This window comes from Condylura cristata, unplaced genomic scaffold (assembly GCF_000260355.1).
Source record: "Condylura cristata isolate star-nosed mole 26May11 unplaced genomic scaffold, ConCri1.0 scaffold00021, whole genome shotgun sequence".
Taxonomy (NCBI): Eukaryota; Metazoa; Chordata; class Mammalia; order Eulipotyphla; family Talpidae; genus Condylura; species Condylura cristata.
Genome location: NW_004567122.1, coordinates 23,698,152 through 23,723,489, shown reverse-complemented (window position 1 = coordinate 23,723,489; position 25,338 = coordinate 23,698,152). Strand labels below are relative to the sequence as shown.

At 48.6% G+C, this 25,338-nt stretch overlaps 1 protein-coding gene across 1 annotated transcript; it reads right to left on the bottom strand.

The window, feature by feature from the left end:
* Positions 1 to 2,429: 2,429 nt before the first annotated feature.
* On the bottom strand, positions 2,430 to 25,332 carry SLC22A5 (solute carrier family 22 (organic cation/carnitine transporter), member 5). Its single transcript, XM_004686509.2, has 10 exons — positions 24,949 to 25,332; positions 18,671 to 18,774; positions 13,220 to 13,374; positions 12,117 to 12,288; positions 10,881 to 11,007; positions 9,145 to 9,245; positions 7,405 to 7,619; positions 5,229 to 5,411; positions 4,165 to 4,300; positions 2,430 to 3,840 (listed from the first exon to the last, which is right to left on the bottom strand). The coding sequence occupies exons 1-10, from the start codon at positions 25,234 to 25,236 to the stop codon at positions 3,753 to 3,755; spliced, it is 1,569 nt and encodes a 522-aa protein (XP_004686566.2). The 5' UTR covers positions 25,237 to 25,332; the 3' UTR covers positions 2,430 to 3,752.
* Between the last annotated feature and the right edge of the window lie 6 nt (positions 25,333 to 25,338).

Here is a 25,338-nt window from a genome sequence, read left to right as displayed (position 1 = left end):
TAAGATATAATTGACATAAACAAGCTTTAAATTTTTATGGTGAAAGTTTATCTACTTTCCCCCCACTTGTTGCTGTGCTTTTGGTGTCATATCTAAGAAATCACTGCTAAATCCAATTCTTGGTACTTTCCCCCATTTTCTTCTAAAATGCTTTAGTGTTTAATGCTTGGGTATTTGATCCATTTTGAGTTACTTTTTGTATATGCTAAGGGTCCAACCTCAACTTCATTCCTTTGCATGTAGATATCCATCTTTCAAGAACAATGCATTGTTGAAATGGCTGTCCTCCCAACCCCCTTGCGTAATATGAGCACCTTTTTGAAAATCACTTGATCATATATGTGAAGGCTTATGTCTGGATTCTATTCTGATTCTTGAGTCTATCTGTGCATCTTTCTGCCAGCGGCACACTGTGGTTATTACTGTAGCTTTACTTCTCGCTTTATTCCCACCTGTGCTATATACATGCGAGCAGTTTCTCTACTTGAGACCTTTTGGGTGAAGAGTCACTTAGGTACCTGGCTGTGGCTCTCTGCTTGTCCTAACAAACAGATGATGTTCCAGAGTCTCTGGTAGCTTCTACTATAACTTCGTTCTTGAGATTAGGCTCCTTCTTCCAAAGGTGAGAACTTTTGGGATGAGTCTGCCTAAGGACTCCAGAAAAACACGATTTCTTCTGAGAATCCTCTCATTTTCATCATGGATACCCTCTATCAGTCTTATTGGATTTTTATGAGAATTAAATGAGAAAAGAGGTATGTTTTCCAAAGTGCCTTTATAGCAGTGATACACAATGGAAGGTACTGCTGATGTGCTGCATCAAACGTCTTCCTATCAACCTAAAAGTCCTTTAGGAAAAGTAGTTAAACGATAAACACCTAGTAGAAAGATCATTTATACTACTTCCTACCTGACAGATAATGGACCCTCTACCCAACTATTTACCACCACTTATTAAGTGTTAGGCAAGAAGAGTCTCTTTAGCATACACCAGCCCTTCTGGGATTTATGAGTGTTGAGGGAACTCTGTTAGAGACAGGAACTAGTTGCCAAGAATTGGGGAAAAATCTGTGGCAGAAAACTTTCAAGCTGAATTGTCTCTCACCTCCTTTGTTCTGTCTTTCCCATTTCCTTGGGTATCTTGGTTTCTGAATCCTACGGATATTAATTGAATACCTCAGTTCATGTGACTATAGGTTATGCATGCTTCTGTCCCTAAGAGGAGACCCCTGGTCCGGACAGCTTTGGTAGACTTCCCAGAGTCATGGTTCTGATGGAAACAAGCTACAAAGAGTCCAGCAGGCCTGACGAGAGGTCTCGGAATTTCAGACAATTCACTCAGGCTGGGAGCAACTTGAGAGTCTCTGCTACAGGAAGAGCTCTAAGCTGTCAGGTCATTATGGATTTCACCCACAGGCTATAAATGACTGGAATCACTGGTATTAAGATTAAGAAAGAAAATTCAAAAGTGTTCATTCACATAACAGAAGGGCAGCCAGGACTGTTATTCCCATCCTGGAGCCAATATGAAGTCAGCTAATCAGGAACCCAGCATGGAACTGGGTCCTAGGAGAATGGAGAGGGTGAGCTTCCTTCCTCCCTTTCTACCTGACTTTCATGCTGTTTCTTTAGTTATGCAGTGTGCCTTTATACTACATACCCAACACTGGAGCTTTTTACCCTGGTCTATCCATGCACTGTAGCTCAAATCTTATCTATACCTGACACATCTTATTTATACCCGACATTCTGTATGCTTGTCTGTGCACCATGTTCACCCCATAACCCATCCAGCATCCCCAACTTTCCTTTACTCCAGCCACTGTTGCAGTGCTTTGTTCACACAAGTTGTGACCAGCTTTGTTGATGTACAACCTGACAGTGCCTCTCCTCAGTCTTGTATCACCTCTTGCTTTCTACCTAGGTGACAAAACTTTCTGGGACTTGGAAGTGTTGGGGAAGTGCCACCTGTGGGGCCACCTTTGTTGAAGAGGGAATGAGGGCCAAGAGAGAATGCTTCCCCCTTTGACCCATGGTGCAGGTGGTTTTCGCAGTGCTCCTCAGTTCTGGCTGGGTTGAGCAGAGCCCTTGTTGCTGGCCCACCTGATCACACAATGCATCCTCGTGTTGGTTCTTCCTGTCCCCCTGGTTCTCAGGCCTGTCCTTTATTCCTGCTCCCTAGGTTTGTTCTGCAATAAACTGCCTAACTGTACAGAAGCAATGTGCTTTCAGGACTTTTGGCTACAACATTAATACAAGAAGGCTGGAACAGTGCACAGTCAATGATAGAGTGGAAGTTCCTTGCTCATGGGGTTCAATCTTAGCCTTAACAGCAAACCACTGCTAGAATCAGCCTCAGCTCATATATCAGGTGAAGGTGTGCCAAGACTTACCAAACGGTGGAAAGTTGTAGGCAGTTGCTATTATTTAAAAAATCATTTTATTTATTAAAACATCTTCATTTCCCAAGGCACTTCAGTAGCTTTCACAAAAATAAGCTTTTTTTTTTTTAAACCAGGTGAAACACATACCTTTAGAGTACCATGGTAACATAATCAGAAAAAAGAAGACAATCACACTAAACACAAAGTACTCCGATGTGACAAGACTGACATGAGCAACTTTGAAAGACTGGGCACACAACTGAAGTCTCTTTTTATCATGTCTCCCCTTGACTAGGTATCACAAAAGGAGTACACATTGCAACATCACTTTTGGCACTCAGAGACGTGCTAGTGGCTAAGACTGGGAGCATGAGCATAAGTGGCAACAGCAGAACATCGCCAGAGTGATTCTGGGTTACAGCAACAACAAAAACCCACATGAAACAAAAGGACACAAACCAGGACATGAAGGAACCAGCCTTTCCCAAGTCAATTCTGAAGGGCAAATAAGTTAAGGAGAAAAAGACCCAACAACAAACACACAACATGCAAAACAAATAAAATCCATATTATAGTGTTAAGAGAAGAGACAAGTTGTTTCTCTCTCTTGCTCTTCCTTCAAACCCTACAGTAGCTAGGAGGAGAAACCACAGTAGCTAGGAGGTTTGACTTAAACAACAGTGAAAACAAGAGTGGAGTCAATGAGGCATCTCTATGGGCCTGGACAAGCCCTGTGCTTTGATAAGACGTAAACAAGTCTACCCAGCTGTCACACCGAGTGTCCAAGAGCTCACAGATAACACTCTTGCCTGTGTCCTCTATCTGGTCAGGCTCCTCCAGATTATGTCTCCCCAGGCCCGAGCTTTCCTTTCCTGCCCTGGGGAAGCAGCAACCCCAACTATTGTATGGACTGAGAAAAAAAAGTGAGAAATCAAACTCCCTGTGAAAGTATTTCTTTTCCTCTAAAGTGCACCATTAGAAAGAAAGGGGGAAGGTTTGGGGGTAGGGCAGGAGGAGACCAGACCCCTGGTTTTATCAGGCATTCTGGAAATAAGATGAAAATTTAGCAAACAGCTCTCATATTCTTCCTAACCCCACTGGTCCTAGCGAATAGTTAATGTCTTGGGAAGTGCCGAGTCATCAACTGCAATAGTTAGGATTTCTCTGAGGCTGTCAGCAGGTAGCATGGTGTCCCTGGTGGGGAGGTGCTGCTGAAGGACCATCCCCGGCCTCCGAGGCTGGGTGACCCTTTACCTGCAAGTCAGACACAGAGTCAACAGGAAGAACACCAAGGCACTGTGTCTGCACAGGTCCCTTCTGACAAGACGCAGTCTTTCGTCTTCACATTCTCACTTACTGGAGTTTGTGTTACAAGGCTGTGCTTTTAAGGATTGTCGGGCTTTCTTCGTCATCTTTGATAATTTTTGTGTGGCTTGGCGTTTGCCTGTATTTTATTCTAGAAAAACAAGTAAAATGAATGTTCGTACTCAATCTTAAAAGGGTATCTATCAATTTCAAAACAGAACCCAGAACTGAATCTCACTGGGGAGGGCAGGATAGCAAAAACAAAACCAACCAAACACATAGCAGACTCTGAAAGGGTTCTCTCTGTCTCTGCTTTGTGGGCACATACACAGTGACAGAGTGGTCTGGGTCAGATCAGAGGGACTGTAAGCGCCTTGCTGTAACAGCATTCGTAAGGGAGTGTTTGTGGGGCTCCTGAAACCTGGCTGGGTCCATGCCTCGTGCATCAACACTGTGGAAAAGGGGACCTCCTTACCCTTTGACCCTTAGCATCTGGTCAATGGTGTCTGGGAGGGGAGTGCCAAAGCTCTCTGGGAGGAACAGGGTGAGGATGGCTGTCAGGATGGTCAGACTTCCCATGAGAATGTAGGGCAGGAAGCGGTCATAGGCACCTATGGCAAAGCAGAGAGGGCCCAAGCCCAGGCAGGGGTGGGGGAGGGCGGTTAGATCAGAGTCCTCCTCCTCTTTCCCTGGTGCTCCCCGGACTCTGTAAAGGGGATCACCAGCCTTTTCAACCCCAGCATCTCCTGCAATGACTGCCAGGTTGGATGCTGCTACCTGGACAGGGCTCAGAGCTCAGGGTTGGCACAGACATGCCCAGAGGCCCAGCTGTGCTTTCCAGTGGAGGGGAGGAGTGAGGCCAGGAGGAGAGGACTGAGCTGGAATGATTACAATTTCTATTTCCCAATGCTGGATTTCCAAGGAACTCAAGGTATTCGTCCAGGGACAGGAATAATTCCCCCACCTCTTCAGATGTGTCACAACCTGTTTGATGTGCCTTACAGACAGATAAGAAGGTGCCTCTGTGTCAGATCTACACGGCATGCTCACAGGCAGTCTGGGTTCTCTCAAGGTGGGTGCCACCCCTGCCCAAAGGTGTGCTGGCTGATGATATGCCTGGGAAGCACAGCTTGCCATGAGGAAATAAATTAGAGGAAAATGGGAGCCCTGTTACAGAAAATGGCACAAGGCGGCTCTTTCCATGGGACAAAATCACTGTGTAAAGTGCTTCCAGTTACAGTTACTCTCATCTTACCAAACCTCTTGAACAGCCACTGTTCCCTTCCTGGTCCTTTTAAACTTGGGACTTCAAGAAGAAATTTCTCCCGTGAAGCTTGTCAGTTCCCTAAACTGCTCTGCAGTTTTTACATTAAGGGAAGTGCACCTTGCAGGAAGACCTCTGCAGGCTGACATCCAGCACTGAATGGATCCATCTGCTGTGTGTGTTTTCCGGTAACAGGCCACCTCAGACTCACAGTAAAGCCCCAATCAGGGCTTCCACCCCATTGCCCCTGTGTGTCCTAGGCCCAAGGGACCTACCAAGGTAAACAAAGTAGGGAGACAGGATGCTGCCCAGGCGGGATGCTGTGGAGCTGACCCCTACGCCCATGTTTCTGACGACTGTGGGGTACAGCTCGGCTGTGTACACGTAGACCATGGAAAAGGCAGCAGTGACTCCGAACTTGCCCACCATCACCAGGGTTGTCGCCAAATAATATAAGCCTGGAGAGGCAAAGAAAAGAAAAGGGAGTCAGCACCAGCCCAGTGCATATGGCTACTGAGCATTTGTTTGTGGGAGTGGGGTGGAGTGTGGGGCGGATCTAGAACTTCTAATTAAGAAGCTACAGCCAACCTTCCCTCCAACCTGTGAGAGGGGGCTGGGACCTGCTGCTGTATGAGGACATGCTCTTCTCTTCCCCTAAGGTGCACCAACGTGAGCCCCTCACTTGCCCACATAAACCTGCTTTCTATCCAGAAGTCACTAAAGGTGTCTGTTGAGGGGCCAGCCGGTAGCCCAGGGCCTCTGCAGCAGGCACTGTAGTGGGAGTTGATTAGTGACTTGTGGGTGAATGGAAACTTCGGTTCCAACGCATTACACATGTTTGTGTGAAGTCAATGGACAGGCCAGGGGAACCTCCATGAGCTATCCTGCTCACAGTGCCAACTAGGGGATGCTGTGAGTGGCCTGGGGTTACCCTGGTTTGGTTGTGAACCTCTACGTAAGTCCCTGTACACTGCCATGCTGCAGTGGTGCTGTGCAGTGTGACCAGCCTCAGGGGCCCACAGACCACCCCCAGCAGCTCGGGTCCATGGGAATCCTGACAAGGTCAGTACCATAATGGACACATGAAGGCCCACAGACCATTCCTGGCACTGTCAAAAAAGGCTGCCTCTGACCCATCGGGTAGGATGCCAAATGGTGGTTTTAAAAATAAAATCTTGCCGATGGCCTGTAAAACCCTCCCTGGGACCTGGCCCGTCCCTTCATCTTGCCCTTATCTTTCCCCAGCTCCCTCTTTTTCTGCACACATGCCAGTGTCATCCCTCCTCTGGAATTTTGCCTTCACTGTTACTTCAGCCTGGGATGTTCTGTTCCTAGACATTGTCATGGCTTTCCATATCACTTCATCTACGCATCTGCTCAGCCGGCCCCTCTTCAGACACTGCTCCTTACGAACACGAGCTCTCCCATCATTGCTGCTATCATCCATGCTGCAGCAGCCTTTCATGCACTTGTTTGTTGCCTGTCAGAGTGCGAGTTCTTGAAGGCCCCTTATTTCTTGTTCTTATTCTTCCCCCTTATTTATTCCTGCATCACAGTCCCCAGCCTGCTGCCAGTGGAATCAATGACTAAGACAGGGCGAGCCGAAAATGCAATGGGGGTGGCCCTGCCTGGTGGCGCAGTGGGTTAAAGCACAGCAGTAAGAAGCTTAAGCCACTTCTGCATGAGTTCAATCCCCGCCTGCCCTGGAGGAGATCCACATGGCGCGGCAGACCTCTCCTGACCTGCGACCTGCCCACTGCTCCCCTCAGCAGTGTACTTCATCGATTTGCCTGTTCTGCTCTCCACTCTGTCCCTGGTGAATCCTCTCACCCTCCACATCTCTGGCCTGTACCCAGTTCTGTATGAATAAATAAATAAATCTTTAAAAAAAAAAAAAAAAGCGGCCCTCCCTGGTGGCGCAGTGGGTTAAAGCACAGCACTGAGAACCTAAAGCCACTTCCGCATGAGTTCGATTCCCGCCTGCCCCGGAGGTGACCACATGGCGAGGCAGACCTCTCCTGACCCGCCCACTGCTCCCCTCAGCAGTGTACTTCGTTGATCTGCCTGTTCTGCTCCCCACTCTGTCTCTAGTGAAGCCTCTCGCCGCCCCTGAGCCTCTGGCCTGTACCCCAGTTCTGTATGAACAAATAAATAAATCTTTAAAAAAAAAGCAATGGGGGTGACTCACTTTCCTGCTCTTTCTCCTGGACAGAAAAACAAATGCACACACAATAACTTGGGGAGACAGTCAAATTCACCACCGGCCCCACAAGGGTGCTCTTCTCACTTCCCTGATGAGAGTCTAGTCTCAGGAGGCATTTTTCTCCTGAGAACAGAGATGAACAGGGCAGCTGGGAGGGCGTGGTTTTATTCTCCTCATTACCTGGGGGCCACAGCCTGGTAGAGACTGATTTCCCAAAGAGGCAAGACTGCAGCGGCCCTGCGGCCTACCTGGAGGGACCAGCTGCACGAAGAGAAGAACACTGCCACCCAGGAAGAGGGCAGCAGCCATGGAATAGCGCCGGGGCAGGTGCCGCAGCAGCAGCCAGGCCAAAATGTAGGCTGGGACTTCCACCACGGCTGAGAGGAAGGAGTTCACGTAGATGTCCCCGTGCAGGTTTGGGGTGTCCAGGGAAAGACCGAAATAGCCCACTGATATCGTCAACCTGAAACAGAGTGCAGAAGACAGCTGGAGAAGCGGCATTCAGCACCCGCCCACGCAGAGCAACTTTTAAAATACAACCAGTGTAGGAAATTCAAACGTTCTAAGCAGAGGGCAGCTCACTCAACTCAGTCTCAAAGAAAAGAGAACGTCCCCCAGCCCAGGGCACTTCCAGCAGAAAGTGTGTCCGTAAAAAGGTTTATGTCATTCAGACTTGCTTTACTGGAAAAACGAAAACAAAAACCCAGCCTGTCTCTCAGGTCTATCCCAAACGGAAACACCAAAGCCTACTTTCCTGCTCTCTGTACTTCCCCAAATCAAGCAATCACAAAAAGAGCTGGGGAATAAGTTAGGGTGCAGACAGCAAGTGGAGTATGATAGGATGGAAGGGGTGAGATTAAATAAGGAACAACTTAGGCCCCACATTTGAAAATCCAAGCAGACCCTCTGGTAACAGGTCAGGAGGCCCGTCAGGCGCAGCTGGTCCACAGAAGCCAGGGAGAGGGGTCAGAGCCCCCACCTGTGTGTCCCCTGGTGACCCTGGCCTGGGCCGCACCCCACCCCCAGGGGGCATTCTCTCTGATGATGATCAACAGTGTCTGGAGAATTAAACGTTCAGGGATTAGACTTTTGGACTCACCTTTAGGTTAAAATCACAACTGGGACAATGATGGAAAAGGGCATGGGTAGGAATTGCTGGAAAACCCAGAGCAGGCAGATGTGTGACTCACTGCTGGCTGGCATCTGTGATGGGTACGGGCTGAATGCTGGGCTGTCTTGAGGTGGGTGCAGGGGTGGCATACTGCCCTGCAGGGTCCTGGGCCACTGCAAAGGGTGACTCATTGTACCATCGCCCACTGAGCTAAGTGGTTGGCTGCCTGAAGGCTGGTTGAGTCTGGGGGTGAGATCCACTCAAGGGAACCCGCTCGTCTGATCCAGCAGGCTCAGGCCACAGTCTGTGATGTCAAGGGTCTGAACAAAGGCTATCTCAGAACTCAGATGGTTCCCTGTCTTTGGGAACTCACAAATCCTCTCCTATTGGTGGGTGGGCTGACTGACTAGAAGGATGCTGAAGAGGACTGTAGGCAGTGGCCCTGCCTCCAAGCACCCCAGAAGAGGATGTCTAATTTCTATAAAATCCTTGGCAGTTTTTGTAATCTCAGTGACTTCACTTAGGTCTTTTGGAAAAGCCTCAGCTATCCCTCCTCAGTCAGTGTCTGAGGCAGCAGGGACGGGAACAATTAAACTAGGAGACAAAGTGAGTAAGGGTTTAACCTCAGGGCCTGTAAGGACACCCACATATCCCATATCACCCCAAAAGCCCCACAACAGATTTGACTGTACTCTTCTGAGATCCAATCCAGCTAAGGATTGTGGTATGCCCCATTCTCTCATCCCAAGTCAAGTCCCTCTCACTTTCTGATGACACAGGCCGTCAATTCTGGTCTGAGACGGGTCTTCAAACGAGGGGCCTACTGGCCATTGCCAGCAGCTTTGTCTGAAGCCACAGGCAGGTCTCACTTACGCACCACAGAATGATGGACATGATGGTGACCATTCTGATATTCCGCGTCCTGAGCAGATCCAGAATGCTGTGGGACTGTGGCTTCTCAGAACTCAGGTCTTGAAGCTGTAGCAACAAAAGGATGCGTATGGGAGGGAGACAAGGTGGGAGAAACAGATCCAATAACATCCCCAAACCCTGGTGTCTTAGCTTTCCGTGTCTCTGAGATGGCACGTGTCCAAGTTTCTTTCTTGAAAAGAAGAATAAGTCTGGGCTGTGAAAGGCTTCCCCAGACCTTGTCAATAACAAATTGGAGAACAAGAATGAGGAGGAAAGGAGTGACCAATCCCTCAAGGGTTGTGGGCAAGGCGGAAGTCCAGCTCATGGCTCCTTCAAGGCACCACCCCCTGCCTCCGCCTGTGGCCACATTCCAGAGCAGCCTCTAAAGTGTTCGGTCCCCAGGCTGGCGCCCTGCCCTCTAGGTCAGGGAGAGAAACTGGCTATGCAGTTACTGAGCTGATATTTTAAAAGAATTCATGTTCTGAGTCCTCCTACCATGTAGTTTCTGGTCTACTTCCAAAGGAAAACTTTCAGATCGAAAAAAACAGGAAAATTGACCTCGGCTTCACCCAGTGTAACTTCCTATGAAATTCGGCACAGCCAAGGACATTAATAAACCACACGTCTAAACACAGTGATGTTGCTCTCTTAAGCAAACCCAGCTTTGGGGCTTGTTTTTCCTGAGTTAGCAGTTCAACACAAGGTCAACTTTTGACTTAATGGATCCCTTGAAATATCCTCATTTCCCCCTGTGGAGCTATGGGTTCAACCCAGGTCCACACCTCACTTAAAAGTTCCCCACCATCTGCTCCGCCCTGTCCCTTGCGCACTGACCCCTCCCCAGAGTCCAGCAGGAAGTGCCACTGGGTCAGCATTTAATGATGAGGCCCGCGGGGCAGCTGGTGACCAGTGGAGCTTTGCTTCCCGCACGAAGTGGTCTCTTTGCCCAGAGTCTGCATCTTGAGTCCTAACATCGCTACCACGCCTGCCATGCACGCTTGAGCATGACTGCAGATGGCTGTTCACACAGCCTCTGTTTCCCCACCAGATCAAAGACACATTCCAGAACCCCGTTAGCCACGGATGACAACTTGTAACCTTTCCTTGCAGTTATGAGGAAGAATGCTTGCTTTAGAGAGCGTGGAAGGAGAGGGAACAGCAAGGAGAAGTAAGACACACGAACCAGGCAAAATCAGGAAATTACTCATGGCGTGAGAAGCTAGGGTTTGCCGTGACAGGGGGGTGGTAAGAGGAAGAGGCAGATATCAAAAAGGACACAACAGCTGACTGGAGAGTGGAAGGAAACTAAATGCCTTAGCTCCCAATCTATTTTGGCTTCATATTTTATGTACTGGATTATTTTTTGAAGGTGAAAAACTACTGAAGGGCTATGAAGCTATTTCTCCAAATGCTGACTTCGAAAGAGGCCTACTCATAAAGCCTGTTGGCTATTAAAGAGTTGTGGTTAAACTACCGGTACCTAGAAACCCAAGGAACTATGAAGTCCTAAAATCCTTGGGGAAGGTGAAGAAGCATCTTCACCTTCTCAATTTCTGAATTTTAACAGGGCCTGCCTAATGGGCATCTGGGGCTCAGGAAGGACTTGGGCTGGGCTCCTGAGTCCAGGGAGGGTCAGGGCTGTGGGTGCGACCCTCAAATCCTGCTCACGAGACCCTCCCCCCAGCTCCTCTCCAGTCTCACCTCACTGGGGTCAAAGATGGTCGAGGGCGCAGTGATCCCGTTGATTTTGGCAGCCTTGCGGATGATCACCTCTGCCTCTTTAATTCTGCCCTGAGAGATGAGCCACCGGGGGGACTCAGGGATGAACCTGAAAGCCGGGAACAAGCCCACTGAGGTCGTCCTGCCCAACTGACCAGACACGGCCTCAGTGGAGGTAAGAAGTGAAGTTAAGGCTGGTTGCTTCTGAGCCAGAAGCAGAGGTGGCACACATCTTTGGAGCATACTAGTGTGCACAAAATTTAGAAGGGCCTCAACACCATGATGGCCCCCTCCATTTCTGAAGAGTGGTGGTGCCACCTTCTGGACACTAAAGAGACAGAAGCAAGGAGGGTCCCTGAAGTCCAGCTTTGTCATAGCCTCAGCCCAGCCCCTTGCCCTGCCTTGTCTCCAGCATCCACAAAAGCCTCTGCACTGGCCTCTTCAACTCCAGTTTTTCCTTACCCCTATAGTTGATTTATCCAACTGATTTGACAGACTCGCTGTCTTCATTAATCAGGGCGTCTGGTGTTCTGAGACTCGGTGGATCTTATTTTCTACCTTGCCAGGTAGGTCCTGCCCTGCGGTGATAACTGGATACACGGTGTGTTCTGTCTCCTCGCCCACTTGCTAAGCTCTGAAATGCTCTCAGAGCCACATGGACAGAGGCTCTTACGATCCCCACCCACAAGGGGCAATTCTCAGCTCATTTCCTATGCTGTGTTCACTCCCAGTATGGAGTGGCCTCCTCTCTCCTGTCCAATTCCTCTAACTTGGCGGCTTCCTCTATGCGGTCAACCCCGAGGACTCTCACTTCCTTCCAGTGCTTTCCCCACTCTCCCAGCATCTGTGGCATGAAGTCTCTAGTCACACAGAGCTAGAACCAGGATGAGAGCTAGCGTGTCCTGTGTGTGGTCCAGCAGCAGCTTCCAGGCAGGGTGGGGATGTTGGCAACCCCATCATCTGCAGCTACTGCCTCGGCTTCCTTGGACTCTAACCTACCCAGTGCAGGGCAGGGGACAGGTATGCTGATGTTTTGGGGTTTAGTTTTGGTTTTGGTTTTTCTAAGCGTGGGGAAAACACTTTGAAACAACTTTTACATAACCCTGAACGCCCTGTTTGGCGCGCCAAATAGGGATTTGTGTGTTGCTGCTGCCCCCTAGTGGAGGATGGACAGAAGACAGGCTGTGGGTGGGCATCTCTGGGCCCCAGCAAACTCACCACCAGAGCACCGCACACAGCACTCCCGGTACCGTCAGGGCCAGCAGCAGCATCCGCCAGTCTCTGATGAAGTAAGCAAACAGCGGCAGCAGCATAAAGCCAACTGCGTAGAATATGCACACTCCTAACGTGGAGAATATAATGCGAATCGACTTGCCAAGAATTTCTGTTCCTGTTCAAAACAAGGGAGGAGTCAAATTAGTATTTTAATTTAGGTTACTTCCTTCTTAGTCTTCTGTTATATAATTTCCAACACATGGACAAGAAAGCAGCCGGGATTCTGGGCCTCTAAGTCTTAGGGAGAAGAGGGGATTCTGAACCCAGTCCAGGCTGAGCATCTGCAAGGGTGCCTCCCAGCCCTTCTCGAAGCCACATGCCAAAGATGCCCCCATAGGCTTCGACATTTAATCCTCACATGAGGAAGAATTCACTACAGGAGAAGTCATTCCTAAGGCCGCACGTGCTGGCTATTATCACTTAAGGAACAAATATTCTATTCAATGTGAAGGCAAGAAAAAAGAATCAACAATGCAATCCAAGAAACCCAAAAATCAATACACTAGAGTAAGTCCCTCAGAGAGTGAGACTGGCAACTTTTCCGTGAGAACATGCCGAAGGCCTGTAGCGTGTGGTCTCAATTAATGTGACCGCAGCCCATTCGCATCACTCCGTTCTTGCCAGCTGATTTCCTTGGCTGCAGAGTTTAGCAGTTTTCTTCCTAAGGAGATGCCACCAGTCATGGCCCTTGCTCCTCACATCATAACTTCCTCTTTCCTTAGCTACTTAGTCCAAGACAACGGCAGGCCTATTTTTAAATGGGTGCTCTTGGGTTCTGGTAAAATGGTCGTCAAGCATTAATAAGAACAAGGTGGCCACAAAAGAAGTGAATATGGCTATCAGGCTATGGTGTCACTGGAGACGCAAGGCTGGGTGCTTGGTTGACTCAGTTTCCAGGCCTATAAAATGGGTTCATCAAGAAGCCCGGCCGGTATTGCTAGAGACCACGTCCCCTTGAGGGACGTCCCAGCTGCCTCCGTAAGGTGGCTAGAGGGGTGATGGTGAAGCACAGGATCAAGTACTCAACTCCAACTTGATGGCCATACCCAGGACAAATGCTGCTACGTAGTTGGAGATCTGGCCCATGCCTACAATGAAAAACAGCACAGCAAACATCTCGAAGTTCGTTGAGAAGATCTGCAGGAAGCTGAAGCCTGTCTGGATGCCCATGGTGACAAACAGCACGTTCTTCCGACCAAACCTGGGAAGGAAAGGAGCGTGACAGCTGGGAGGAGGCAGCAGGAATGGGCTCCTCTAGTGGGGTTATCAGGTCAATCAGGAAGGGTCACAGACAGTGCTGCCAGGGTACTGGGGACAGTCCTGGTGTGCCAGTCCCCTTGCTGTCATTGCCTTCTCCACTCTTGGGGACCCATGTACAATCTGGGCACCAGGTTTGTCCAGACAGCTGTGCCACAATTGTATAGACCCCAAGGGACCTAAATCGAAACCCTCAAAATGCCTTTTTTACAAAAGAATCAGTTAACAAAACAATTTGTTATAAATGAAAACTGGTTAATAAATGAAAACATTTGTCCCAACTGTCCTGTGTAAACTATGTGTACATTAGCCAGTAACAGTCAAGGGGAAGTGTCATTTGATGTTTTCCAACTAGTAAATGAAATGATAAAATCAGAATGCCATCCCATTATATACCTCCCCATCTCACTGATTTAACAGATATGGGCATTATATATCCATGACTTGTGACATTGTAAAGAGACAAAGGAACTTTGCCAGTCACCTGTACGCTTGCCAAAGGGAGTGAACCTAAGCCTGATCAAATCTCTGGATCTAGCTGCTAATTTGCAAGGTATACAAAGAGGAATGTGTTGAACTGCATCATGAATACACAATCAGCAAAGTCCAGACTGGGAAATTCTACAGGTAGAATATTCTTCAAATGGTAAAATGTAAAAGTTAAAAAAAAAAAAAGGAGGCTGGAGAAAGTCTAGACTAAAAGACATATTAAATATTTAAGAGGGCAAAACTAAACTTGCACATAAGAGAATGCACCTTTGGATGATAAAACTACACAAATGCAAGAAAGTGATTATTATAAAAGTCAAGCTAGGCCCTCCCTGGTGGCGCAGCGGATTAAAGCACAGCACTAAGAAGCTTAAGTCACTTCCGCATGAGTTCGATTCCCGCCTGCCCCGGAGGTGACCACAAGGCACAGCAGACCTCTCCTGACCCGCCCGCTGCTCCCCTCAGCAGTGTACTTCCTCAATCCACCTGTTCTGCTCCCCGCTCTGTCTCTGGTGAATCATCTCACCCTCCGCATCTCTGGCCTATACCCCAGTTCTGTATGAATAAATAATCTTTAAAAAAAAAAAGTCAAGCTAGTGGCCAGTTACAGGGGAGGAGGACCTTGTATGTGTGGGATGGGGTCGCCGTCTTGACTCAGCACTGACAAGGTTACGTCCCTGGATTACTTCATTAAGCTGCACATTTGTTCTTCTCTGGTTTTCTGTGTCTGTGTTCATTTAAAACTTTTTACATGTTGGTTTTGTTTAAGATTTCTCTCCCCCTCCTCTGGTTTGTTTTGTATAAAAGGCAATCCACACAAGTCAACCCTGTGAAAAGGAGCAGATTCAGCTTGAGCTTGGTCAGGACTTGCTAACATCCACTTTAACTCAGTGAATATTTATCCAGCCTCAGCAATGTACTGCCCCTAGAGGTCTATCTGAATAAAATACACTGATTTTGCCCTGAAGGAACTTCGAGTCTAGCTGGTGAGATAGATGGTGCTCACTTTTCAGCCAAACCACCATAGGCCTGAATGTACAATTATACTCTGAGACAAGTGCACCCAAGATGGGCACCCTGGTCTTAAGGGCCAGAGCAAAGGAGACTACCTGGCTTAGAAAGACTCTCCCTGCACGTTCCTGTACAAAGACCAGCCTCCCCCTACAGGCAGGCAAGTGTAACTTCTGTCTCCCCTTCCCTTGCCAAAGGCACCCCAGGATGGCAGGGGGGAAAAAAAGACGTGGGGAATCCTTATTTACCATTAGTCCTTAGCAGCCTGGGATTGGAGCCAAAACCACTTGCTTTAAAAACATCAGACACACACATACCTACAAGACCAGGAAATATCAGCCTACTTCTTCCCAGAGTTATGCCTTTCTTCTAATTCATACACAGAAAGGTAACTCAATAATGGCAGATAGAACCCTTTGACCATCCAGGATTATTTTAGTTACTCTTGAGTTTCAGGCCTAGTCCTATGCCAGGAAGAAGGCCAAACGCGTGTCCTACATAGAAATTTCCTGATGCTATCCCAGACAACAAGTTGAGGGCATGAACTTCCTGCTCTTAGGTAATTTGCTGGGGTTAGATTTGGGAACTGGCTTCCTAAGAAGTAACAGGATCAGAAAACTGTCCATCCTGTAGAGCCTCTGTGGGGTGCAGACAAGCCTGAGGGATGGCAGTGGGAGTCAGAGGCAAGGGCTGCAGCCAGAACACCACACTTCTAACTGTTTTGTTTACAGGACTCAGACTATCCTCCTTAAAAGAAATTTGCTGACAAAGTGTTTTGCTCTGTTTTTAATACTTGAAAAACACTGTACTAGCTCTTCAAAACATGAAGATGATCCTTATGTAGTCATTAATTTTGTTTCTACTCTTTCCCTGGGAAATCTTCTGGAACTTAAGTTCTTTCCTCATGTAATCATGGTCTCCCTGGTAATTGGGTACTGAGGTTAGTGCACAAAGATTTACCAAACCTATGACACTGATGACCCAGAAAAATGCACTGAGATTCCACTCCAAACTTGGGGTACCCCCAACATGTTTTTCACAGCAAGGTAACTCCTCGGATTTCAACCTGCCAGTCAATCTGGTTGGAGGGGATCCCCACCATTCCCAAGTGCAGAGCCTCTAAACTCAGTCACAGGCACCCCTCTCTTTTCACTCTACATTCTCCCCCCAGGCAATCTCATGCATGTGTTTTTTTTTTTTTAAGATTTATTTATTTATGCATACAGAACTGGGGTACAAGCCAGAGGTGCAGGGGCAGGGAGAGGATTCACCAGAGACAGAGTGGGGAGCAGAACAAGCTGACTGACAAAGTACACTGCTGAGGGGAGCAGCAGGTGGGTCAGGAGAGGTCTGCCGCGCCATGTGGGTCACCTCTGAAGTGGGGATCGAACTCACACCAAAGCGACTGTGGCTAGATTGTAGTGCTGTGTCCTTACCTATTGTGCCACCAGGGAGGGCCCAATCTTAGGTATGTTAAGGGATTTAATAAAGGATCTATAGGCTGACAACAACCAAATGTGTTTCTCTAGCTCAAATCTCCCAAGGAGCACTATGTCCATATATCCAGCTGCAGGCCAGAAATCTTCATCCCTTCACCTCCTTCATCCAACCCTCGTGGCCAAATCCTGTTGGAGTCACCTCTTACCACTTCTCTCCCTCTCTACCACCTTCAGTCTAGGCTTAGTCACTACCATCTTCTATATAAATGATTGTAGTAACCTTTAACTCAGCCTTTCCACAACCTTCTTGCTTCTTTTCAATCCTTTCTTCACTAGGTCATCAAATAATCTTTTTTAAAATACAAATCTGATTATGTCATATTATGTCATATTCATAGCTCCTCACTGCTCTGTGACCAACACCCAAACTCCTAATAGTGACCTGCTGAGCATCCTGGGTTTTTCCTTTGTATCACTTAGCCCCAGCCAGGATAGCAAGTATTCCCTCAATTCACTGTTTAATACAGTCTTCCTTGCTAAAAGGCAAGTTTTAGAACAGCAGATCCCTAGAAGAGCTGCTCAGATTCAAGATCAAAGGCCAAATGCTAGCTCTGCTGGATTACTTGCTGGCTGTGAGCCTCCAGGAAACTCCTTTAACCCTATTTCCCCATCTGTACAATGACAGTAATACCACTTCCTATTTCAGAGGTTTATGAGGATTATGCTGTTGTTGTTTAAAAAACATGGCAGGGCCCTCCCCGGTGGCACAACAGGTTAAAGCACAGCACTATGACGCTATCTGCAGCCACTGCAGAACGAGTCCAACCCCCGGCCAGGTTGTTGACCCACATTACACAGAAGACCTCTCCTGTCTCCCCGCTGCTCCTCTCAGCAATGTATTTCAGTCGATCTACCTGTTCTGCTCCCCACTCTGTCTCTGGTAAATCCTCTCACCCTTCATACCTCTGGCCTGTACCCCAGTTCTTATATGCATAAATAAATAAATCTTTAAAAAAATACACATAATCGGCCCTCCCTGGTGGCGCAGCGGGTTAAAGCACAGCACTGAGTAGCTAAAGCCACTTCCGCATGAGTTCGATTCCCGCCTGCCCGGGAGGTGACCACATGGCGTGGCAGACCTCTCCTGACCCGCCCGCTGCTCCCCTCAGCAGTGTCCTTCGTCGATCTGCCTGTTCTGCTCCCCACTCTGTCTCTGGTGAAGCCTCTCGCCGCCCCTGAGCCTCTGGCCTGTACCCCAGTTCTGTATGCACAAATAAATAAATCTTTAAAAAAAAAATACACATAATCTTCCTGAGGAAAACTTCTCATGTAAAGACAAAAACCTATACATGTAAACATGCTAAACTACCACCCTGAGTCAGTGCTAGAGGGTAAAAAGTCTTTGTTGTTAAGGGAAGAACATTCCTAGTCTAACTTCTCTATCAAAGGACCCCCATGACCTGGGATGATGCCAGACTTCTCCCCACTGGGTGACACATGAGTGGCTCCTGTGAGTGTTCTCATTCATGCCAGTGTAGCCAAAAATCTCACTGGAGACTGCTTCTTTCACAGAGGGCTTCTGACAGACCCTGGCGCTCTGACCAGGGAGACACAACACATTGGCCGCTTCTGAAAAATTTTCATGGAAAATGACATATTTTTTTCAAAAAAGTTAAAAAAAGACAAATGCTCATAGATGATCACTAAACTTTTAAATCTTTTAACTTTTTAGATCTCTAAACTTGTGATGTCTTGGGACTTCACAAATAATCTGCTTATGGGTCAAAACAACACACTGTCTGCTCAGAGAGAAGAGTCATTACCACAGAGCTTCAACTAAAGAGCATCAGCTCTATCCATCCTGCCACTACTAGCTAGCAAGATCTCTCTCGTTTTGCAGAGAGAGCCTTGTTTGTGGGGGATGCAAAAGCAGTTACCCACAGCACACCGAAACACCTATAGTTTCTGGGTGGGGGTGGGGGTAGGTATCTACCTCTCCCATACATGGGGACAAAGTATGTCAGGGAAGACCAGTCAGGCTGGTGGAGAAGTGAATCGTGGCCTGTTTCCCAGGTTAACTGAATCGTGGCTACATTTGTCTCAGTTACTTGATCAGCATGCATTAGAGGGTACAGGCTGTTGGTTCATATTTGTTAGGGAGTTTATACTGTAGACACAGCTTCCCTTCTTTTAAAACACAAGGCCCTAGGCTGAGAGAACACTCATCTGAAGTCACTGCCCAGGCACACTGATTAGATGTGGGGGTCCCCTGCAGTTGCAGGCGAGAGACACCCACCTTACCTGTCTGAGAGCTGCCCAGAAATGAAGGAGCCCACCAGGACACCCACAAAAAACAAGGAGATGGTGAGCGGGGCCTTCCAGTCATCCTCACACACCAGGTTCCACTGTAAGAGGAGCAAAGGGAGGTACTGGTTATTTTTTAAATGTTTTAGATATAAGCGTTCTTGGAAAATGACGTCAGAGCATCCTGTATGCTTTTCACATTACCGTGTGGTGTGTGAGCTCATCTGGGCAGCAGGCCCATCCAGACAGCAAAGCAGAGAGATTTCTCCTCACAAGGAAAGCGGGCCCATCTTTTTTCCCCCCTAGCTTTTAGGCCCATGGCGGAACCTCCAATATGAGAAGGGGAAATATAGAGGAAGCAAGTAGTTTACCTGCATGTCCACCTAGGAGAAGGCAAGGATGCTCACAGCAGCTTCTATATGATTGTGTGCAGAGCCCAGGGATGTGGACTGGGCGAGGAACCCTTGCTCAGTGGGATTCAGGCCACTGCCAGGAGTGGCATGAGAGCAGATCTGAGGACTGAGGTCAGAAGGTCCAGCATGCACCGTCTGCTCAGGGGGCCTCTGCTCAGGCCCTCACCACTCGGCCTAATGCTCCCTGGGGCCTCCTGGTGACATCCGGGGCTGCACTCTGATGCTGTGCCACCGACACCATGTCCAGTAGTAGCTGAGAGCTCTGGACTCTGTGGGCTTTAGCTTCTATTCTGCTATTCACTGGTAATCCAATCTCAGACTGTTTTCCCCACTAAATGGTGCCTTAATTTCCCCACATGTAAGATGGAGACTGGGGTAAGGTACAGGTGGTGTCTGCATTTCCCATCACCCAATGTGTAGCTGCATCTATCGTTACCATGACCAGAGGTCTGCAGGCACAGGGATGCAAGTGAACACTCAGACATTAGCCCAGCCTGTCAAAGAATTGAGAGAAGGAAGAAAAGGCAAATCAGGAAGTGTGGTGGTTCCCAGAAAAATGTTTCCCAGAACAGAGATGCTGCTCAGTAGTAACCAAGGCCACTCTCCAAGGAATTTAGAGCCTTGCTTGACTGGCGCCAGGCTGCTGCTGGCCGGCCCTCCACGGACCCTGCTGGCACCATCTTAACAAACAGGGGCAGGGGGCATGTGTAGCTTCTTAGAACAAAGCATCTCTTCCGGGCCAGTGAAAGTGGGAAAAACAAGTATGTTTTCCTGTCCTGCTGGGAGGTAGAACACATGGCCTCCAGGCACCACAGGCTAGACAGGAAAAACCCTCCCAGCCCCTCCATGGCCAAGCCAACTGGTGGTGGATAAGGATCACACAGGCACACTGCTGGCTCTTCACTTTGGCATACACATGTGAACCCTGGATGGACTGAAAAGTGGATGGTGCTGCCCACTGCAGGGAAGTCTCCAACTAGCAGGAGTCAAGAATATCTGAGCACCAAGGCCCAGCAGCTTTGCTACATGAGTGCCTCAGTGGCGCCAGCACCCAGACACCACCTCTCTGGTTGGAGGGGGAGGGCTCTTGGGGGAACCCCTGTCCAGGCATGGCTGCTAAAGCCAGGATGAGAACAGCAGAGGACACAAAGCTGAGGAACGCGATGATGGGCACCCTCTGGGTGATGGGTGGAGCTTGAGGGACTGGATGATGGCTACTGTCACTCCTGAGTACACTGACGTCAGTTCCCAGCGTATGTGACTTTTACAGCCACAGAGATGAAGTATGAATAAAGGGTCAGCGGCTGTTTTTCAGCACGTCTCTTCCTGAGGGCTGGGGAGGGACACCCCAGCCAGAAAGCCACATGGGCTTCTGCAGTGAGATCTGGGGTTGCAGCACCTATGCCCAAACCCCACGTCAGGTTTCTGAACATTAGGTTTCTAAGGAATTCTGGGCAGACAAGGCCTGGTGCCCTCTAAAGCCAGCTCAGACTATGCTTTGTAGGAGATGAGGTTACTGGGGTGCTCACCTGGGGGTGGTCCCAGAGCACCTCTTTAGCTGCCGGACTTGGGCCAGTGTGCCCTTATTCTGGAGTAACTGCTCTCTACCCACCATTGGTAGTGCTTGACAATTCTCAGGGCCCTTGGTCCCTTCCAAAACAAACAGATATTAACACTTTATTCCTACTGCTCAGGGTGTCTGGGAGTAGGGTCAGGAAAAGTGTTAGGGCTGCAAAAAAAAAAAAAAAAAGAACAGAAAGGTAGTTGTAGACCACACTCCAGCCAGTGTCCATGTACCTGTCCACCACCAGATGCACCACAGTGGCCCCAGGACTCGGACTGGATCCTCCTTAGGTGGGGTGGGAATGAGAAGCCCTTGAGCACACCTTACATACCCCAGGCTTTCTGCATCGAGTATTTCTCTTCTGAGCTGGATCCCAGCTGTGATTAAAGCAGCTACCAGCCAGCTCTTTGATGACTCCTCTTGGTGTGTGGGATGACTCATAACAGGTAACAATGTCAGAACTAAAGGTGTGAGCTGGAGATACATACAAGTCTGGTGCTGTTACCTCTCAGGTGGGAAAGCTGTGAAAGCAGGTGCCAGCTGAAAAAGACTGGGAGCAACGGTGGCCAGAGACCTTGGCTGTCCCTGTCCTGGTCGGATATGTCCCTGTCTAGTGGTGATGGGGTCCCTGGTAGGTTCGTGTGTATCACAGATTTTCAAATTATATACTTAATGATGAGCAGCTTATGTTACATTATTTCTACCTCAGTAAAGTCTAAACTTTGGGAGAGAACTATGTTTCTTTGCATGTCACACATGATTGGCCGTGGTCTTAGTCATGGGAAGTAGAAGTTTGGTATCATTTCCTGGGACTAAATGTTCTCACCTGTGAGCTTGCAAGAAGAGAAAAGAGATAGTGTTTGTGCCCGTGGGGCAGAAGCTCTCCCCTGAGATGTACGTGGCCTGACCACTTCACGGTCACACTGGTGAGCACCACCTATTACTGGACGCCAAGCATTCCTGCACACATTTCGTCCTGTCTCCTACTGCAACTAATGATGGATCCTTGCCCTCAGGCTCTCAAGGCAAGGAACAGAGAAACTGCCACATACCCACTACAGTGCTGGGCGGTGCTGTGCACGGAAGGGAGGCCCAGCACTGTTGGGTACATAGGTGAGTGTGAGAACAGATGACCAAAAGGGCTGCCAGCCTTAGTATCCTGAAGGCTTGGACTTGGGCTTGGTGGCCAAAGCTCAGATGAACCCTAAACTTTAATTCTTTGCTCTTTCATCCCTTTCCTAGTGGGAACGTCAGAACTTTGATCCTGTGGTTGGTTCTCAGCTAGCTAGAGGGGCTCAGCCTGGCCACTCGCAATCAGATGGGTCTGCTGTGATTTCACACACACAGGAGGCCTTAAGAGTCAAGCAAGAGGCTTCCTGGCTCACCATGAGATATAAAGGCAAGAGCTAAGGTCTGCACACCCTTGGGTGACAAAGGTCACAAAGCTGAGCAAGGTGGTACAAGTTCCAGGGCTGCTGGCCCCAATTTGTCTTGGCCTGTCTCCCAAGTTGCTGTGGCTTTTGATTCAGTCTGGCTTGTGGATACAACTGGGGACTTGCTTCTCTATGCATGAGATAAGCAGATAGAAAAGCTTGTCCTTAGAAAGGCTTTTCAGAACCAGGTGGAGTGAGTCAATGTGCTGCCGTGGGCTGGGGCAGGAGGCATCTGGGGACAGAGAAACAGAGGGAGCCCAAGGGGACACAGATAACTGTCATGTCTTAGTTGCAGAGATCCCAACTCATGGGAGCCAGAAGAGCTAGAATTTTCTAAAGGAGTCTTTCTGGCTGTAGACTGAGCTATGAAGACACTAAACTGTGACCCAGACAACCTGAAAAACCGCTCAGATTTCCAGAGCAGACCCGGGCCTAAAAGTCAGGACTATGAGCTGCATTGCAGGGTAGGGCCACCCCAGCATTCCAAGGATAAGTAAGGGCCAGGGAAGGACCCAGCCTAGGAACACACGGTCGACCAAACTGTCCCTGAAACACAAGAGAACAACCTTTCACCTCATAAATAATATTCCCTTCTTTCTGCTAATCCTAAAGCCTTGTGGCAGAGCCATATAGTTCATGGAGTGGGGAATTATACTGCCCTTAAAATATTTCAGCCAATGTATTTTGAATACTCCCAAGCTGCACTTCCCCAAATTAAACTGTCCTTTCTGTCTTCCAGCTTAAAAGTTCTTAAGTTATTCATTAAGCCAATCAGCAGAAATCGTCCTGTGTTGTATCCCCCTCTATATCCAACATCTTGTCAGGACTTGAGAGAAATGCAGATAAAAATCTACCACAAGGTTTAGCAATGCATGTTCATACTTAAAGTTCAAAATAAGGATAAAAAATTAAACAGGAGACCTGAGGTTTTTATCTTCTACTGAAATATATAAATAGGGATTCAATGTCAGTGTACTTACAAACACCTCTTAAGTATGATTTGGGGCAGAGGGCAGGCTTGGAGACATTTAGCAGGCACAGGACTAGCTGCAGAGATCAGCGGGCCAGGTCTGGGTTGAAAAAAAATGGGCCTTAGAAAAATGGAGCCATGAGAATGTTAACGCAACAGCTTCCAACAGTGACTGTTCCTCTGAGAGGAAGAAGCAGCCTGAACTTAGTTGCACATTCCAGTATCCCAAAACAAAGGGCTAAGTAATGTATTAGTCTTGCCTCCTGCAAAGACTTACAACCTGTAAGTAGGTGAAAGAGCATACAGCTCTTGCGAAACTGCTAAGACAGCTAAATAAATAGGTTAATATAAAAAACAAAGATTGACTTTGGCAGCCAGCTGAAAGCCCCTCCCCACAGCTGGCCTTTGGGGAGCACATCGGAGTCATCCTCAGTCAGCCAGGATCGCAGCAGGAAAGCTAGAGCAAAACAGCTGAAGAACCCTTGGAACCAGGACAAAACAAAACAAAAAAAAAGAGATGCCGTGCAGAATCTGCAGGAACCCCTGGGTCATGGAGTAATAGAGGAGGGCTTCTTTCTGTGGTCTCGGCATGCAACCTCCACTTTCACAGTTCTCTTGAGTCTGACAGATTCACTTGTATGGCTAGGACTGAGGATTTGTGATGACTGAAGGCTCTGATTCTCCATGTACTCCAGATCACAAGTATAGTCAGCTACCTGCACTCCACTCAGTGACTCTTCTATCAAGCAACAACGCCTCAGAACACTGGAATGCTGTCACTTGTTAAGAGTTTCCAGTTGAGTTTAGATCACAGCAAGCTGCCACACGTGCTGGGGACATAGAATATCAAAGCATACAGAAACCACAGAAACAACACTGAGTTCTGAGCACTAAGAACCCTTGCAAATCCCTTGGAGGCTTCAGCAGTCTGATGTTGTACCAGGTCTTATGCACTCTCCCTTCAGCTCCCTCTCTGTCAACTCTGACCTCCTGCTACCTTGCTTTTCTTGCTATTCCAAGCTCATATCTAGGCTTTCCCCTCGGTGTACTACAGAACTGAATATCCCATACTCACTGAGAGGCTCCCTACTGCCAGAAGCCTTCCCTCATCAACAAATCCCTAATGGTGGATCTGGAATGAAGTTTGTGTATTGGTGCTTAAAGAGGACTCTTTTCACTGTCCTGCTGGCTGAGTTCTGCTAAAGCTTCAGGGGGTTAGAGCACCAAGGTCCGTAAAATCAGAATAAAGTGCAAAGCATATCCACACCTGCCGGTTCATATCATGTCATACATCCAGCTCCAGTGACTGTGGGGTACCAAAGGCAACCAAAAGAGGAATCCAAGAGGCTGGGAAGTGGGAAAGGTTTCCCTCACTCCCTGTAAATGAAAGTCGTATGCTGTGACTAAATCCCTAAAGCATTATAGATTAACAAGTTACCATGAGCAAATGAATAAAAAGTAAACAACTCTCCACAGGAGTTATGACTGGACTGCCATTTGGGGGGCAAAGGGTATAAGGGATGGTGATGGGAAAAATAAAGAAATAAATAAAATAGAAGAATAAGAGTTCTGTAGAAGAGTCTGTGGATGCCAACAAGCTGAAGAAAAATGGTGACAGCCTCTTAGTCCAGGCTCTGGCTCTGCTTCTACCACTCTTATTTTCAATTAGAAGCAGTCTTGGACCATTCAGGACCTGCAGGACTCTGGCTCCCTCTCCAAAGTGGCAAGGATGGGAGGCTGGCCTGAAGGTGTTCCCAAGTCAACTGACTGGCACATGGCCATAGCCAGTGTTTAGTGTGTTGGGGGTCAGGGAGTGACAGCATACAGTGATGTGTGTGTGCGTGTGCGTGTGTGTGTGTGCGCGCGCGCGCGGTTCACTTGGGGCTGGTACCCACCTCGGTCACGATGGTGGACTGATAGACGTCCTGGCTGAACTCCCAGCCATCCAGGCACCTCTCCTCTTCCAGCTGCTTCAGGTTCACGTCGCGCCCGGGCTCCAGCCCCAGCGCCGAGAAGTTGGCGATGGCCGCGAGCCGGTAGCGGCGGCAGCTGTGAGGCACCTCGCGACCGTCCTGCAGCCGCTGCAGCGGGATACTGTGGTTGCGCCAGGCGCTGCTCAGGTTCGCGGCGTCCGGCACCCGGCAGCGGTGCTCGGGGGTGCCCGCCAGGAACACGATCGACATACCATTGAAGCCGTTGGGGATGATGCTGGCGCTGAGCAGGAAGAAGATGAGGCGCTGGAAGGGCCCCCACTGGCCCAGGAAGGCTGTCACCTCGTCGTAGTC

Coding starts and splice junctions, on each gene's coding strand:
- SLC22A5 (XM_004686509.2), bottom strand. CDS start 25,236: ATGTCGATCGTGTTCCTGGCGGGCACCCCCGAGCACCGCTGCCGGGTG. Junction 9,246..10,880: donor CCATCTTTGACCCCAGTGAG/GTGAGACTGGAG, acceptor TTGTTGCTACAG/CTTCAAGACCTGAGTTCTGA. Junction 4,301..5,228: donor TCCCTACTTTGTTTACCTTG/GTAGGTCCCTTG, acceptor GCTTTGCCATAG/GTGCCTATGACCGCTTCCTG.